The following is an 18,724-nucleotide window of genomic DNA, read 5'->3' as shown; positions in this document are numbered from 1 at the left end:
CTCCATGTCCGAACAATATCGCTTTGGCTGTCTCCGAGATGCCTGGACACTTCCCTTGTTGAGAGCCCTTCCTGGCACGAAGTAACAATGCGGACGCGATCGAACGGCGGTACTGACAGTCTAGGTATTGTTGAACTACAGACAACACGAGTCGTTTACCTCCTTCCTGGTGGAATGACTGGAAATGATCAGCTATCGGACACCTTCTGTCTAATAGGAGCTGCTCATGCATGGTTGTTTACATCTTTGAGCGGGTTTAGTGACATCGCTGAACAGTCAAAGGAACTCTGTCTGTGACACAATATCCACAGTCAACGACAATCATCAGGAGTTCTGGGACCCATGGCCATGCAAACCTTTTTTTGATGTGTTTATATTTCAAACTATTTAGAAATACTTTCATTTCATTTTTAATTGAGGGCTTTTGTGTACCTGCGCTCACGCCGTATAGCAGTGTTAAGATAACAGAAAGAATCGCTAAGTTCCATTTTTTTCCTGGTCATTTTGTCTCTTAAGTTTTTTTTTCCAAGTAGTGCTGCAGTTTAATTCCTTTCCTACCTCTAACGACGAACAGGGATGATTTTAAATTGAATAGAACACATTTTTTTTTTGTTTGACGTAAAGCAGCGGTCGTCAAACTTTATTGCTCAAGATCCAATACTATCTTTGTTTGGCAGCACCTCGGACCACATTGATACCGATCTTATTTAATTGTTAAATTAGTGTGTTGTGACCCCCAAATACATTAAGTGTACTATGGTCAAGGTAAGTTTGCTGCCGGCCCCAAAGTACAGATCGCGGATAGACGGCACCATTTGGAACGCTTCGTTGCGACTATTCTGTTTCAGATTGCTGCCTCTCTCAGTGAGCCCAAAGTAGTAACACTAATTTCCTGACGAAGTGTTGCTGTGATGTCTGTGTGGTTAATTGATTAATAACAGTAATTGTACTTGTATTGAAAAGCATTAAGCAATGCGAAACACGATCACAAATTATTAATAAACTTTTTGAATGTCATTTTCCTTCTACTCTCTGCATTGTATTACAATAGCCGTAGTTTAATGTCATATTCTTTGCTATAAATACGTGCCGCATCTGAAAATGTCCTCTTCTATAACACACATTCACGAATCCATGTTAATTCCGTGTCAAAATTTATACCATAGCAGATGATCGGTAAGTCTACCTCTACATGACTGCTCTGCAATTCACATTTAAATGCGTGACAGCGGGGTTAATCGAACCATTTTCACACTATTTGACAACCGTTCCAGAACGAAGACTTCAGTCTTTCCGTGCGAGCTCTGAAAACTTTTATTTTATTGCGATAATCATTTTCCCGTGTGTAGCTGGAAGCCAACAAAATATTTTCGCATTCGCAGGATTAACTTGGAAATAAAAATTTCGTGAAAAATCTCTTCTCAACGAAAAACACTTATTTTAATGACTTATCTCGTCAACTCGTGTACCATATCCGTTACTCTCTCTCCTCTGTTTCGCGATTACAGAAAACAAACCGTCCTTTCTTGAAACTTATCGATGTCTTCCGTCAGTTCTATCTGGTAAGGATCCAGCAATACTCTTTGTAGACTGTTTAACAGCTTCCATTATTACTCAAGTCGATGACGTCACACTTATCATTATCACGTTCAACTGCCACTATTCACACCTTATGTTTTAGCCGATGACTTTCCGCTGCCTTTCTGGCAGGAAATCAAGAGTCAAGTCGCACAAGTGAGACGATACTCCAAAGATACGCAGTTTGATTAGAAGCCGCTTGTAAGGAATGGTATCAAAGCCTTCTGGAAATCTACACGTGTGGAATCAATCTAAGATCCCCTGTTAATAACACACATTACTTCATGAGAATATAGAGGCAGTTGTGTTGCAGAAGAACGATATTTCCTGAATCCATGTTCACTAATTGTCAAACGAACATTTTCTCCCGAGGTAATTCGAGTCGCGTACACCCGTGAGTTGCAAGGACTGGAAGACAAACAATAAAACATTCCCCCCTCTCACATCATCTAACCCCACAGCAGCCGAGTTACTCAGCCTTCGCAACTGAAGTAGGCGGCCAGCTGTCTCACGGAAGAATTCACCAACAGTCAATTGAAACTATGATCCTCTTAAAATATTACTGTCTTTGGGTTTAAATTCGTGTCTGGGCAGGAAAACTACACACTTAAGAAGCTCTTAACGTTACTCGACATTTGTGGATTCGGCTGTTGGCTGCTAGATGCGTATTACATTACGGTCGTCTGAAAAGTTGGGCGAATGGTTTCAGAAAATAAAGTAAACGAGAGCTACAAACAACATACCTTTACCGGCCTCCAAAATAATCACCATTAGCTACAACACGCTTCAAACATCGGTTGTAGGAAACTGTGGAGCTTCTTCTGGGACCATTCGAAGCATCGTGGTCACGCGTTGTTGGATATCCACAATATCTGCGGATTTTAGTGAACAACAGAGCTTCCATTGTCGCTGCTTATCTTCAACTCTTCTGCTCTCATTCACAACGACAGCCGCTGCTCAGCGGCGAGCATCCGTCGCACTCGTTCGATGTTGTCTGGGGCCGCGCGCGTTGACGCGAACGTGGCTCATCCTCGAAACCGTGTCCTTTCCATGTCTAAGGCATTTAAATAACTCACGTACACTATTTTTACTCAGTGATTCAACACCTTACACCTGTCGTAACATTTCATGAGCCTCCGCCGCCGTTTCCCTTAATTTGAAGCAAAACTTCATGTTAACGCGTTGCTCCGTTGCACTCCATTTTGCTATTTCACGAGTGCGACGGGTGCTCGCGGATGATAGGCGGCTGTCTGAGAATGAGAGCAGAAGGAAAGAAGCAAAGGCAGTATAAACACTACTGTTCGCAAACATTCGCAAACGTTACGGATATCCAACAACGCGTGCCCACGGTGCTTCGAGCTGTCCCATATGAAGCGTTTGCTTGACAGTTTCCAAGCGCTTTACAATCGATGTCAGAAGTGTGTTGTAGCTAATGTTGAAAACTTTGAAAACCAGTAAAGTTATTTTGTCTTGTAACTTGTATTCCCGTTATTTTATGAAACCCGACGCTCCTCGTATTGTAAAATACGCCTTAGGAACGCGAGCAGCCGTAGTACTTGATTCGGGTCGCAGGTGGCCCTTGGGCCGCAGTTTGACGACCATTGAATTAAAGGTTCCAAGATAGAAGCCTCCTCTGACAAGCTGTGATGTTGCAATTTTAATGGCCATCAACACATTTTTATGCAGCAGAAGTGCGATGCAGGAAGTTCCTAATTTAACTTGCGTTATGATGATTATCAGAGACTGTCAGCTGTATTGGAGGTGGTCTCAGAATCTAAACACGATTATTGTTCTTATTACAGAAGTTTATTCGCCCAGATCGCACAAAAATACACATTGATTTCTAGTTTTGGCGAAATTAAATCGGCATCTTCAGATCATCTACATAAAAAATGTTTTTACAGGGCCATTCTTTTTCGTCGACTGTTCACATTAATTGGACACAGCTCAGAGAGACGACATTCCATAGTAACGCCTCTCGTGATACAATAGAAGTATACTTGTGGGAACGGTGCACAGCTAACAAATAAAATAGATAATACGTGTATAAAATGTTTTCATGTTGTGTCTTTGTAGGCATCTGACAGGAAACAGGCTCCTATCAGATGTCAACATGAACAGAACATGACAAGATGCTATACACGTATTATCTATTTAATTTGTAGCTATTACGTACTGTTCGCATAACTATTCTCGAATTGTATGAAGGACTGCACTGTGGAATGTCTCCTCTATAAGATGTGTTCAATTAACATTAACATTCGTCGAAATGGATTGGCTATGTAAAAAATTTTTCTGTGTATATTATCTGAAGATGGTGACTTAATCTCGCTGAAACCAGGAACCATTGTGTATTTTTCGGCTACCTCTGCGAATAAACTTGTCTTATAAGAAGAACAACCATGTTTGTGTTATGATGCCGTAAAAATTTCAGTGAGATTTCTTCCCCTCCCCCCCCCCCCTCCGTTCTCTTCCAGTCCCAAACGAGGGGCGGGAAGAACAATTGTTGGTAAGCCTTCGTGTCAGTTCCAGTGTCACCAGATTTATCTTCGTGGTCATTTCGGTGGATAAACGTAGAAGGAATAAGTGTATTTTTGACTCTATAAATTTACGCTTTCAGAATTTCGGCAGTAAACCACTACGTGTCGCTCAACGCCTCTCTTGTAGCGTATGCCACGAGTTGTATTAGCCTCTCCGCGACCCATTCGTAATCGTTAAACGAACCTGTGAAGAAACGAGCCGCTCTTCTTTGGATCCTCTATCTATCGTATCTGTTACGGGTCCTAGAGGGACAAACTACCTCCTTCTTGGGTGTACTACACTTCCTGAGGATTTCTGTAATAATTTTTTGCTTCGGTACTTGCCTTTACTAAGATTAATTTTATGTGATAGTTCCACATTAAATCGCTCAGTACATTTACTCCCAGATATTTGATGAATGTGACTGATTCTAGTGACTGATTGGCATTCGTTGAGTCATACAATAACACGTCTTATTGTTGGAAGATTAGAGAAAGCCTTGCTATAATGTTTTTCCATGACTGCTGCGTGATATGACTTTCTGCCTGTAGTACTTCACCTGTACTTAACTGAACTGCAGAAGCACATGAAACTGCCTATCACGAAAGTGAGAATCAATAAATTTAATTATTCGTAGTTGCTACTATTGACCACTTCATAGCTGCTTACACTAACAGCGAATTAATAAACAGTAATCAAACCGGCGCTGGATCTAAACCGCCCAAGACATAAAGTTGGATGTTTATTCGTGTATTCTGCTCTCGTGTGAGTCACTGTGTTTTTCAAAGTCTTCTATTCGGCGAAACGCTGTAAAGATATCTTCCGTTATTTATTGCATGTCTAAACATAAAACAATCTCAGAAGCATACTGTGCCCCGGTAAATACAATCTAAAAGTAGCTACTTTGAGGTGAAACAAACATAAGCTACAAATAATAGCGAAGCCATTGTATTAGCTAATACAGTAAGCATTAAAAGGAACCCAAAAGGAGAGTTTGAAGAATGAAATCTAGAAACGCCGTTACTTTTTAAGAGTTTAAAGCATTTTTTTTTTTCTTAGGATTCTTGCCAGGATAAGTTTCTGCCAGTGTATTTGTAGATAGAATTTTCTGTAGGTAGGTTCGCAAGTCGCAGTCGACTAAAGCCAAAATGAAAGGAATTTTCTCCACGAAAATCATGCAAGCAGAGTGCGTATAGAAATAACTTAAATCATAAGCTGTAAGCAAAGAACAGAACCTCTTTCCCATTAATTTTCTTTTATGTGGCCAACTACTGTGAAATGCTGCAACAATACCTAGCATGAGGGTGAGTTTCGAATCAATCTCTGAACTGGTGTTTTTAAACCTTCAGAGCAACCTGTCTACGAATACAAGCGAGATCTACAAGAAAAGTAGGGTGAAATAAAATAGAAACATGTCACCTTCCTCAATCACAGGGTCTATCTGAAACATGCTTATTTCATTCAGATCAGGATGTATTAAGAACAGAAGAGATTATTCACACTGACCGTAAACAACAGGTTAAAGAAGAAGAGAAGGTACTTAATCAGTTCCATTCCACACGACTGCATGTTGATGCGCTCTCCAGACAATGTTCGCTGCTGAAACCGAATTACAGAACTGGTTTAGAAGCCGCGAGGCGAGCATTTGCCCTGTCTTCGATCGCGCCCCGTTTCAAACGATATTATCTCTCCTGCTGGGCGCCCATTGGCTGAATCGAGTGGTTGCCTGGGCAACGAGCGAAGCAAAGTAGACGCGCAGAAGTGCAAATATTCATCGGCCAACCCTACAGTGTAGGACAATACTTGTCGAACCTAACGCTACAGAAAACAAAAATATGGTTTAATCATTAAAAGAGAACAAAATCTTCTTCTCTGAACGGAACTGCATTCCTTCTGAGTACTGAACTGTTTCTAACACATTTGAATAATTAGTTAATAAATAGTTAATTTGTTCGTACAACAATTTTTCACTCCATTACACCGTAGAACACTGTTTGTGGTGAACAGTAAAAAGTTCCTACAGTTTACATAAACTATGGATAGTTCCACTCGCGGATAACAATATAGTCTTGAACTAATGCAGGCATCAACACACAGAAGCGACAGAACCTGTAATGAATTTATTCTCCTTTTGCTGTATGATTGTAAGAAGCAAAACATTTGACACTTTTATTGTGAGTGTGTGAATATGTTTATGACTTGTATCAGTAACTCCAAAGAGCAAAAACAAACAAAATATCTACATGTATTTGACGCTAGATAGCGCTGCAAGTAATTATAAGGTAGTCTAGGCGAAATATAATTTGTGCATAAAAGCAGAAATGATTGCTTCTGCTTCACATGTTACTTGTCCGCAACGGCGATTTCCAGCGAACCCGCTGTCGATAGGACGTTGAACTGTGACCTTTAACGTGGAGTTTTCCCTTATGTGGCGTTCGCTGAATGATAAGAAGCTTGTTAGTTCCTTTGCGTTGCTATACATGCTTTACTGCTGGTTCACTGTTAGTGGCACTATTGCAAACACCCCTTACACCAGTTTCAGTACTACACCATTTAACATTTCAATTATTATTTGAAAACAAGAGGGCGATATTTACCCGGTTCTTATCTATTAAATGACTAAATTAAATTATTTTACCTGTGCATGAACACAATACATACAAATACAAAAAAAATGGTTCAAATGTCTCTGAGCACTATGGGAGTTAACTTCTGAGGTCATGAGTCCCCTAGAACTTAGAACTACTTAAACCTAACTGACCTAAGGACATCCCACACATCCATGCCCGAGGCAGGATTCGAACATGCGACCGTAGCGGTCGCGCGGTTCCGTACTGTAGCGCCTAGAACCGCTAGACCACTCCGGCCGGCATACAAATACAGCCTGTTGATATAACAGTATAAGAGTTCGTCGTCCATCAACAAAATTACTCCTATTCTTTCTTCCTGTTCTTCACTCGGTAACTTAGGTTAACAGGCAATTTCAGACGTTCCAATAGTAAGTGAGGTATGCCGTCTTAGTATCTCAGGGCAACACAATCGTTTAATGAGCACGATTACAGTATGAGAGTTGCTCCGAAGCTCTATTGTATTCTCTGACAACCACAGAGTGCATCTTTGAAAGCGGCGAACAGTACAGTATGGACTAGGAACAAGTCAGTACACGTGAACAAATGGGTATAATTTTCTTCCTTTTACGCAGTGAATCACTGAATTCTACTCTCGTGTTGGCGTGGTTTTCAGTCCGAATGCTGGTTTCATGCATCTCCCCACGCTGTTTTCAAGCCTGTTCATCTGTGCATAACTCCTGCAACCCACATCCACTTGAACTTGCTGTTGTCTATCCTTGGTCCCTTTGCGCTGTATTTACCCCATACGATTCCCTGATGCGACCGGATAATTCCTCTCAGCCGACCCATTCTTTTTGTCAAGTGATCTAATAAATTAATTTTTTCTCCATTTCGATTCAGTACCTCCACACATTTTTTTTTCAATTTGCTCATCCTTCTGTAGCATCACACTTGAAAAGTTTCTGTTTCCTTTTTGCCTGAACTGCTTACCGCCCACGTTTCACTTCTCTAAAAATCTGCAGTATAGACTACTTCGTAAATTTCTTCCTAATAGTTACATTTTGAAACGTCCCCTTAGAACAATTTATACCCGACTGTGCTTAACCTGACACACAATATTATTTAGCGCAACGTAATCTGAGTATCAAAGATCCCTGCAAAAGAATGGCCCTGAGTAACATTAAACTATACCTTTCACAAATCACTTACCTCACAAAAATCTCCGTTACTCGAACTACTGCAATACGGCGAGCGCCACTACTGCCAGCTAAATAAAAGATTCAAACTACTGAAGGCACTAACTACTGATAGTCTTAGCAAATGAAAGATTCTAATAGAGAACAAACAATGTATTTACCTCAATATTCATAATATATACAGCAGTTTATGACATTTTTCAAAACTCCGCCATCTCTCTCCCCACATCCACCACTGCTGGCGGCTCACCTCCAACTGCGCAACGCTACGCGCTGTTAACATCCAGCTGCCCCTCTACAATGGCAGACAACAATGCAAACTAGCCACAGACTGAACACAGCACAGCCAGTGATTTTCATATAGAGCGCTACGTGGCATTACCCATATAAAAATCTAAACAGCCTACTTACATATAAAAATCTAAACAGCCTACTTACATAGCCCCCATGCTCCCCACAAAAAATTTTACAAAATATTTTTGGGCAGTGGCCAATAAAGATTTGATAAAATTTTTCATAATTACAATAACAAAGATATCAAATGCACACACTTATTGATACAATGTTGGTCAACAGCTAAAATTTTTTCACAGTCAATAAAGACAGTCCTGATCATTCATCATAAGAGTAAACCTGCAGTTTGTTTGCTCAAAGTCTGAGCAGTAAAATACAATGCACATGGAAGTAGTGGATTTCCATGCAGTCTTGAAGAAGTAGTATTGTCCTTCCAACGGTAAGACAGTGCTGACTCTTGACATGCTGACAGGTAATGGGCCACAACAGAGCAAACCCACAGCAGAGTCAGTCGACGTTTCGAAGAATATTGGTAGGTAGGTCATCACAGAGTAGACCCACTGTAGTCCTGGTAGAGATTGTGGTATTGGTGGGCCACCAGAGGTGCAGACCCACTGTTGTCCTTGTAGAAATTGTGGACAGGCCCACTGTAGTCCTGGTAGAGAGTATGGTATTGGTGGGCCACCAGAGGTGCAGACCCACTGCAGTCCTTGTAGAAATAATGGTATTGGTGGGTCATCAGAGATGCAGACCCACTGTAGTCCTTGTAGAGATGGCCAGCAGCCATCTGTTGCGACTGTGCAGGTGCACAATCACCATTGAAGAGTCTTGCGGATAATAGAGCAAGTCCATAACCACCACTTGTGCACTCACAAAGTTTTTGGAATTGTCCTTAGAACCAGCAATGCTGTTATCCAGTCCCTTGCTGAATTATTAACACACGTGCAAACACTAACAGTCCCTACTTCTCACATATTGTCCATATACTATGACCAACAGAAACGTGTGCAGTGAAATGGAACTTACAAGTTACTTGATGAACTGCTGTCAATTACAATTTTATAACGTAAGAATACGATTACAAAGGTACAAAATACATCATTAAAAACATAACAATACAGATAACATTTGTAGTACAGGCTTTACAACAGAATAGAAATAAACATATACATCAGTGTTACAGGAATGATGACATGAGTACAAAAATAAAAGATCAGAATCACTTTTAAAACGTCAACTTTACACATGAGCATTAAAACAAAACAGAATACATAATGTCTAAACATCTTTACAAAGAAAATACCATATTATTAATGCAATGTATATTTGAGGATAACAGTATTCCTCATCATAGTGAATGTAGCTTAATATTAAAAGAAGAAAAAATTCTATGAAACTACACAGAGACAGGAAGAAAACAAATACACAAGGGTACACAAACACATAGTGGGATAACACCAAAGGAAAGGACAGGGTTTGTTTTACTGCAGTATATTGCATGGAGATCTCCCTTCGTTCATCATTATTCCCGAAAGTCCTATCTAAGCCTGCTTTCTGTATTCTGTTCACCTCCTCTTAACGGAGTGAAAGAAACAAATTTTGAAGTAAGTTCAACAGCGACTAGAACGTACGAAAATCCATTCGATGTTCTGACAAGGGGTCCCAAGAGATCAACAGCAGCAAATTCTTTTAATTTAGAAGGAATAATAGGAAACAACGGAGCACGATGTGAGATAGTAGATGGTTTCGCCTTTTGACAAAGTTTACAAATAGACAAGACTCTTCGAATTCGCTTTTCCATATTGTTAAAATAACAAGTCGTTCGAAGAATATGATAACATTTTCGTGGGCCAAAATGTGCGTAGCTGAAATGAATGTACCAAATGAGCTTATTAACAAAATCGTCTGGAATGCAAAGTACCCATAGCTTGTCATCAACAGTGCAGCGTTTGAAGAGTATGTTGTTTCTAACCAGGTAATAATGCCGAATCTGAGTGTGTGTCTTTTCATGCCATTTACTTTTGATATCTTTCCAAATCGGATCTTTATCTTGTTCATGAGCAATGTCCTTTAAAGATGTGGTGATGAAGTTTTCAAAGGCGACTTTCTGAATGTAAAGAATACTGAAATTTTTCTCGAGGTTGCCTTCTGTGTTACTTTTCTCTTCTTGTATTACCTGTGTCAGCTGATCTTGTACTTCCCGCATTTCTCTTTTGTACTGTGTGTTGATTTGATTTTGATTTTGTTTGAATTTTCTAATTTGTTCATACTCTTCTGTGTCAGTGAAGGCTACGGGTCTTGTGTCATTCAGATCATCATCTACCTTTGTAGATAAGTTAGTGACCTGATCCGAAAGTTCGGCTACTTTCTCCGATAGTGTACTTATTTCCTCCATGTGTCTTTCTGAACCAATTTTCAGGTTATCTACTGTGTCCTTTAAATTTTCCTGAGATTTTGCAAGTTGCGTAACCGAATCGGTAGATGCAACTGAGTCAATTTTAGCCCACAAGGTCTCATGATTTTCATGAACAATGGCTTGCAGCTCTTTTATGGCTGCTTCGTGATTCTGTAATCCCCTTAGAGGAATTTATACATATATGAAACGTCCACTTAGAACAATTATACAAGCCTGTGCTTAACCTGACACACAATATTATTTAGCGCAACGCAATCTGACTTTCAATAACCCCTACAAAACAATGGCCCTGACTAACTTTAACCTATACCTTTTACAAATCACTTACCTCACAAAAATCTTCGCTGCTCGAACTACTGCAATACAGCGAGTGCCACTACTGCCAGCTAAATAAAAGATTCAAACTACTGAAGGTACTAACTACTGATAGGGATAGTTAGCAAATGAAAGATATTAATAGAGAACAAACAATGTATTTACCTTAATATTCATAATTGACATTCAGTCTTACAGATTATCAAAACTCCGCCATCTCTCTCCCACGTCCCCTTAGAACAATTTATACCCGACTGTGCTTAACCTGACACACAATATTATTTAGCGCAACGTAATCTGAGTATCAAAGATCCCTGCAAAAGAATGGCCCTGAGTAACATTAAACTATACCTTTCACAAATCACTTACCTCACAAAAATCTCCGTTACTCGAACTACTGCAATACGGCGAGCGCCACTACTGCCAGCTAAATAAAAGATTCAAACTACTGAAGGCACTAACTACTGATAGTCTTAGCAAATGAAAGATTCTAATAGAGAACAAACAATGTATTTACCTCAATATTCATAATATATACAGCAGTTTATGACATTTTTCAAAACTCCGCCATCTCTCTCCCCACATCCACCACTGCTGGCGGCTCACCTCCAACTGCGCAACGCTACGCGCTGTTAACATCCAGCTGCCCCTCTACAATGGCAGACAACAATGCAAACTAGCCACAGACTGAACACAGCACAGCCAGTGATTTTCATATAGAGCGCTACGTGGCATTACCCATATAAAAATCTAAACAGCCTACTTACATATAAAAATCTAAACAGCCTACTTACAATTTATATTAAGTAAATTGAAGGCGGAAGAGGGAGAAAGTAAAGGAAAGGAATTATTGATGTTATTAAGTAAATTGAAGGCGGAAGAGGGAGAAAGTAAAGGAAAGGAATTATTGATGTGAGCTGCATCGGGACTTTAGGCGGAATAAGCAGCTACAAGTGAAAATTTGTGGTATACTGGGACTCGAAGCCGAAATCTATTTCGTACTAAAGAGCTGCCTTAACCACAGCGCCATTCGCCATTGCGCGGTCTGCCTCCCGGCCGACCCACAATCCCACCTATGTGCAGTTCCTGTCCGTGTCTTCCATGCTCCCTACTTTGAGAGTCCCTCAAGAGGTCGAACTTAATTGTGCATCCGCACTGACGGTGGTGGGTTTATGGCTCAGTGAGGCGAATCAGTCATACGAATGTGTGGTGCCTGTTCTTTCGGACACCACGCATTCATATAATAGTTAAATTTATATTAGATGTTAATAGACTCCTCTTTTTCAGAAACACTTTTGGTGCTATAGCCGATCTGCAGTTTATATCCCCTGTGCAGTGGCGGCTCGTAGGTATACATTCTGGGTGTTCACAAATTTTTCAATTCATATAAATGTGTTAGTGCGAAATTAGTAGCGTCTGCTGTATAGCAGTTATGCTTGAGTAAGTAGCAGTATTTGTACTTTTTTATTTTTCAGACAAATGTATAGGACCACTAATTTGTGTATTAGTTGACGAATTAACTTCAGGGCTGAAAAACAGGCATTCTTACGTTGAACCCACACAACAACTTACGCTTATAATACACTTCTTTGTTAAACGTTCACTTGCAGTCACTCTTATTTGATTTCACCACTTTCTCAGACAACGGATCTGGTCATGGAGGTTCTACTTCCTTTGCGGCTAACTTTACCTACTAATTTTCTTTTCTGTTAGCGCTTAATACATGTTCAACATAGTTCATGTTGACACTACACAGGGAACCTGATTCCTGCATCGGGCACAGCCCCGAATCCTCCCGAAACCAAGTAGGTAAGCAGGTAACAGGACTGAATCCTCCCAAACTGACACATTGTATGTTGTGTTATAGACAATAATATAACTATCTCTGCCATGTTCCTTAACTCTTTCCCCTACCCCTCCCATGTTTTAAACAAAAAAATATTGATTCACTTATGCACGCTTTACGCGTGACCTTGAGCGGGACTTAGTCGCTAGACCTGTGCCGAATGGACTTCATCTCAATAAGATAAAAGATAAAACTTTTAAACATACTCACAATACACGCGAAAAATTTTCACATCTTCTATTGTAACTTCATATGCTTTCCTTTGCCTGCTTGGGGTATTCATAACGTTTAGAACTGCTACCTGCTTCAAGCTGGAGGAATCGGTCTCATCGTTTTTCAGACCCTTGCGGGTTTGGGAGGATTCAGTACCATTCTTCTGACCGCGGGAGGATTCGGGGCTGCGCCTCCTGCACCGTAAATAACCAACTCCAAATACAAACATCCGTTTGCGGAAATCATTAAATTCAAGTAGTACTATCTACCAACAAGTGTCTCTTGTCTAGAACACAAATGAGGCGCTGAGAACCACAAGGGCCAAAAGCACAGCGTGTTCAACCCCTCATATTTAAATGAATATCAGAGAAACCAGTGAGACAGCTTTTCGTGAATGTTCAGATAGACGTACAATGTGGGCCTGCAGTACAGATAAACCTGACCCACCATAAGATCAACAGATGGCAGAAACCTGAATAATGCTACAGTCTGACAATCGACGATGATGTGGTTTATGGCTCTGAGCCCTCAAATGGATTACTATATTGTAAAATTCAAAACTTAATATGCTACGTTTCATTCAGAATCCCAAAAAATAGGTTTTTTCATCAGTATAACTATAACATATACAGATGTCCGACGTAATTGGCATATCTGTGGAGTGTGCTACCGCCTAACAGGATTTATGCCAAGTGTATGTGGTTAGAAATCTGCTGAAATGTACTACTACCTGGCGGTGTTAACATAAACTAGTAGTTGAGTGGTAAGGGCTAGCAGTCCACACCATGAACAGTGCACATTGTTTATTAAATCCGTATGTATTTGGCCCTAAGGCAATTACATCACACCATTTGCGCATGCGCAGAAGCTCTTTAAAACGTGCACAAGTGAAGGTGTGCTCGCGACCCTGATGCCAAGTTTCTTCTGGAGTAGAGGACCAATGTAGCACAGCGCGGTAGATTTAGTGCAGTGTATTTCAGATTACTGCATCTACATTACATTTAACAGAATTCAAGGAAAAATAACCAAAAAAACCGCAAGGTATCAAAAGTTAGGGTGCTCACGTGCTTTTGTGCTCTTACACAACAGCCGCCACTGGCTCTCTACTTCGGCCTTCATCAGTTATTTTCTGCCCACATGGCAGATCTCATCAACTACTTTCAGTGCCATGTCTCTTTATCTCCTTCAGCAGTGGACTGGTGCAGGGATTAGCAGTTGACCCTCAGTTACCCGATTGCTGAATAATCACTGAAAGCAGGAATGCACGTGCTGAGCTATATAAAGTGGAACGACCTAATAAAACTAATCGTAGCACGCCAAAGGCAGCTGCCAGACTGAGATGCTTTGGAAGAATCCTCGTGTAGTCCGCCCACGATGGAATCTCTTGTCAGTCTGGGTCCCTTAACGTATGGGACTGATAAAGGAAGTGCAGTGTGCTCCGTCACAGTATCGTTTAGTAAACGTGAAATCATCACAGAGGCACTCATTTAACACACGCTCAAAAAGGCATTACAATCTGGTTTACGGTTAAAATTCTCCTAGGTATATATTGCGAGAAGACTATGAAGGTAACATTAGAGATATTCAAACTCGCACGAAGGTTTACCAACATTCAAGGCAGCGCTGGTTTCAAATTGTGGTTGCTTTGCTGACGCACCCAAGACTCCTTGCGGTCGTTATCACCCACTATTCGACTCGCTGTGGCACTGTGGTCGACTGCTTTGATGCTTCACGCGCTCTCTGCCACGGCAAGGACGCACAGCAGCCATGGCCCCAATTCTGAGTGGGGTGGGACTTGTAACTGTGCCACGTGCCCCTTAACCACGTAACAGTTTGTTCTGTTCAGACCTTTCACTCAGTGATATGTCCATCGTTATGCCGCATGCAGAACTTGCAGTTATCTGGTAACACTCTCACGTGCTCAGCGTTGCTCGACCGCATCGTTGCAGTACTCGCCTCTGTCCGTGACGCATCAGGAGAGGCCAAAACATTGATCGTCATGCTGACATTCCATAGTGGTCCAGATGTCGACTCATTACCTTGCTGTAAGCTAGCCTAATTCCTAAACTTGAGATACGCGGCGTTACTGTTCGATCCTGCAAACCTGAGCGTACTCTGTGTTTGTCTTCACAAACATATGTGTCCATTGAGATACAGCGTGGCGTTCATTGGGGCCTTCCTTGAAGCGTCGATTACATATTCGCATGACAGTCATGAGATCCCAGTCAACACGAGCAGCATCATGATAAACTCCAGTCTCAGTAGGCCATTATCCTGGCGCAGTCGAATTTCTACTCCCACTGGCAGACGTTTCTCACTCATACATACGCCTCGACATGGTCTTCACACAAACCCCCGAATTCAAATTCGATTTCTGAATGAGGAGCCTGTTGCGAAACTATCCCATATACAGATGAGAGGGTGCAGGTAGTCATACAAATTGGGGGTCAGATGTATCAGTTCTCTTTTGCTGCTGCTGTCTAAACGAGCTGTCTAAACCCAAACCACAGTAAAATCACAATACTCCGAGTACGATGTACAGATGTTTTTGGTCTTTTTCCGGCTCTAAACATACTTTTATTTATAAAATTAACTCTCATTACTCAGTCGGCATTCAGTGAAGTCTATATTCCAACTAACCAACGTTATTCTGTATCAACATTGACATTAGTATCATGGTCTGCTTTTCCAGCTAAGTTTTTGTCTGAAATGTCTGATCGGGGTTGGTTGTCGAAACATTTCAGGGATGGCTATCACATCGGACAACCTACACTGGTAAGGATCTTTAGTAGTTTTTCGCTTGTTTCAGGTAAAGATATTGACAAAGCAGTAAAAAGGGGCAAACCTAGGAGAAGTTACTTCTGACTTCTTGCTTGGAGCAGCGAGGAAGGTGAGAAAGCAGATGTCAATTCTTGCAGCTTCATCTGATTATCAAAGCAATCATCGAACTTCAACATGAATATGACGATGAAAAGACAGTTCGGCTTTTAGCCAGCGTTGGTTATTTTCCGAGCAGAAAAAACTTTTCCTGATGACGACGAGGAGGAATTAGAGTAAAATGCCATTAAAGCGTCTGATGCTTACTACAATTTAAGGTAAAAAGAAATAAAAACTTTGACAATTTCTTCTAAATGTCCTAAATTCCAGCAAGATAATGGGTCTGCTGAACTTGACTGGTTCAACGATTTTTTTTTTTTTTTAAAGAGAGACGTCCAACACTTTCATTACGAAAATCAGAGGGAACCAGTTTATCATGACTTCTAGCTAAACTATTTGACTGCCGTTTTAGCAAGATATAATTTTCAACCTGATAAAATTTAGAACATGTATGAAACTTCAGTGCAGAGATCAGACATAATAATTGTTGCTAACAGTCAAGCTAACGAAAAATATATCCAGTCTACAGAACGTAACAAGTGGGCTCACTAATTACGTAATCCAAGCCCAAATAACTTTATGGGAAACAGAGAGAGAGCAGACTAATATAAAACATTCTCTTAAATCATTAATTGAATTACTATTTTAGTATCTAGATTGAATTTAAATGTGTATTAGTGCTTTATCAGTTTCCTTGATTTTTATATCCTTAATAAAACATTTCAATAAATAAAACCTTATCTTCTACCTAAATAAGCCGTGATGACCATCCTCAGTGCCTACGACAAGCAGCCTGCAATCAGTGCGAGTTCTCGTAAAAACTTACTCTGACAGCCTTTCAATTCTGAAAGACCAGCCAGCTCTTGGTATTGTAGTAACCAAAACCAACTGCGGGAACGCCTTGGGCTGCGGATCGGAGCCGCCAGGCGGGGAAGCCGCCGGCGGTGGAGCACGCACCACCGGGTAAACACAAGGACGAGTCGGCGACAGACCAACGGCAACTGACAACAACTGACCACGACCGACTATGACCGACACTACAAGGAAGAGATAAACAACGGAGGCTTGTGGAAACCACAACACCAAACACCAACAGTAAATCCACTCGGAAACAGAGCCAGGCAAATGTCAACAACGAGCAACGACCAGAACGCAGTACCGCCGAGATAGAAACGAAATCCAGAGCGAGTACCAGACTGGCTGGACTAGGGTTTTTTTCTCATTTATTGTTATTTTAATACCTGAACAATCAGGTAGGCTGTCAGCGGCATGCTACGCCGCTCTTCAGGCATAGTGTTGACAATAACAGAACACAGAATGGAGAATCAGAATGAACATAGTGACGGGCAAAAAAAATAGTGGTCACAGATACACAAAAAACACGGAACCGTTCACACTCGACGGTAACGACACTGAAAACACGTTGACACGGCGCACATAACACTGATGAATCCGACGGCACAAGTGAACGTAGAAGCGTGACGGCAGACACTAAAAACACGAAACGACGTCACACACACGAGACACTGATGGCGATGATCTCCGGCGCGCGAAAGTCCACGTAGCGTGTGCGAGTCCGGGGACCTGCCAAGAGGGGAAGAAGGGTGAGCGGGGGCTGGAGAGGGTGGAGAGGGGAGAACAAAGATGCCAACGGCTGAGGAGATGGGAGGAGGAGTAGAGGGACAGGGGAGGGGAGGCCCAGGGGAGGAGTGGGGAGAAAGGGAGGAGGGAGGGAGGTTGCCCAAAGGAACAGACACAGGAAGAGGGAGGGAGGATCAAAGTTGGTAGGAGGGGTATATGGATCTCCGGCGCGCGAAAGTCCACGTAGCGTGTGCGAGTCCGGGGACCTGCCAAGAGGGGAAGAAGGGTGAGCGGGGGCTGGAGAGGGTGGAGAGGGGAGAACAAAGATGCCAACGGCTGAGGAGATGGGAGGAGGAGTAGAGGGACAGGGGAGGGGAGGCCCAGGGGAGGAGTGGGGAGAAAGGGAGGAGGGAGGGAGGTTGCCCAAAGGAACAGACACAGGAAGAGGGAGGGAGGATCAAAGTTGGTAGGAGGGGTATATGGAGGGGAGGAGGACATCATCAGGGAGGGGTAGCTGGCGGAAGCCACCTTGGGAGAGGGGAAGGAGGGTGGAGAGGTGGAGACCGGGTGGGACATGGGAATACAGGCGCGGCAGTAGGCGGGGGCGGGAGAGGATGGGCGAGACAAGCGGGTGAGGAGGATCGAGTTTGCGGGAGGTGTACAGGATCCGTATCCTTTCAAGGAAAAGGAGGAGGTGGGGGAATGGAATGAGATCGTACAGGATCCGCGTGGGGGAGAGGAGACGGATGCGATAGGCGAGGCGGAGAGCATGGCGTTCAAGGATTTGAAGGGATTTATAAAAGGTAGGGGGGGGGCGGAGATCCAGGCCGGATGGGCGTAACAAAGGATAGGGCGGATGAGGGATTTATAGGTGTGGAGTATGGTGGAGGGGTCCAGACCCCACGTACGGCCGGAAAGGAGCTTGAGGAGACGGAGTCGGGAGCGTGCCTTGGCTTGGATTGTCCGGAGATGGGGGTTCCAGGAGATTCGACGGTCGAGGGTGACGCCAAGGTACTTAAGGGTGGGGGTGAGGGCGATAGGACGGCCATAGATGGTGAGATAGAAATCAAAGAGGCGGAAGGAAGGGGTGGTTTTACCTACAATGATCGCTTGTGTTTTGGAGGGACTGACCTTGAGCAACCACTGGTTGCACCAAGTGGTGAACCGGTCAAGATGGGATTGGAGAAGGTGTTGGGAGCGCTGCAGGGTGGGGGCAAGGGCAAGGAAGGCGGTGTCATCGGCAAACTGGAGAATGTGGACGGGGGTGACGGCGGCGGCATGTCCGCCGTATATAAAAGGTACAGAAGGGGAGAGGACG

The 18,724-nt window shown here is 42.4% G+C and overlaps 1 protein-coding gene across 1 annotated transcript in view; it reads right to left on the bottom strand.

Moving 5' to 3' along the window:
* The window catches only part of LOC126162745 (CD63 antigen-like), a 48,973-nt gene extending 43,253 nt beyond the window's left edge, over positions 1–5,720 (bottom strand). The window contains exon 1 of the mRNA XM_049919428.1: positions 5,605–5,720. Coding sequence (XP_049775385.1) covers positions 5,605–5,667 — 63 coding nt within the window. The 5' untranslated portion in view covers positions 5,668–5,720. The remainder of the gene's footprint in view (positions 1–5,604) is intronic.
* Positions 5,721–18,724: the final 13,004 nt, after the last annotated feature.

Source organism: Schistocerca cancellata, chromosome 1 (genome assembly GCF_023864275.1).
Source record: "Schistocerca cancellata isolate TAMUIC-IGC-003103 chromosome 1, iqSchCanc2.1, whole genome shotgun sequence".
Classification (NCBI taxonomy): domain Eukaryota; kingdom Metazoa; phylum Arthropoda; class Insecta; order Orthoptera; family Acrididae; genus Schistocerca; species Schistocerca cancellata.
The sequence above is the reverse complement of the archived record's forward strand: the minus strand, read 5'-3'. Positions and strand labels throughout refer to the sequence as shown.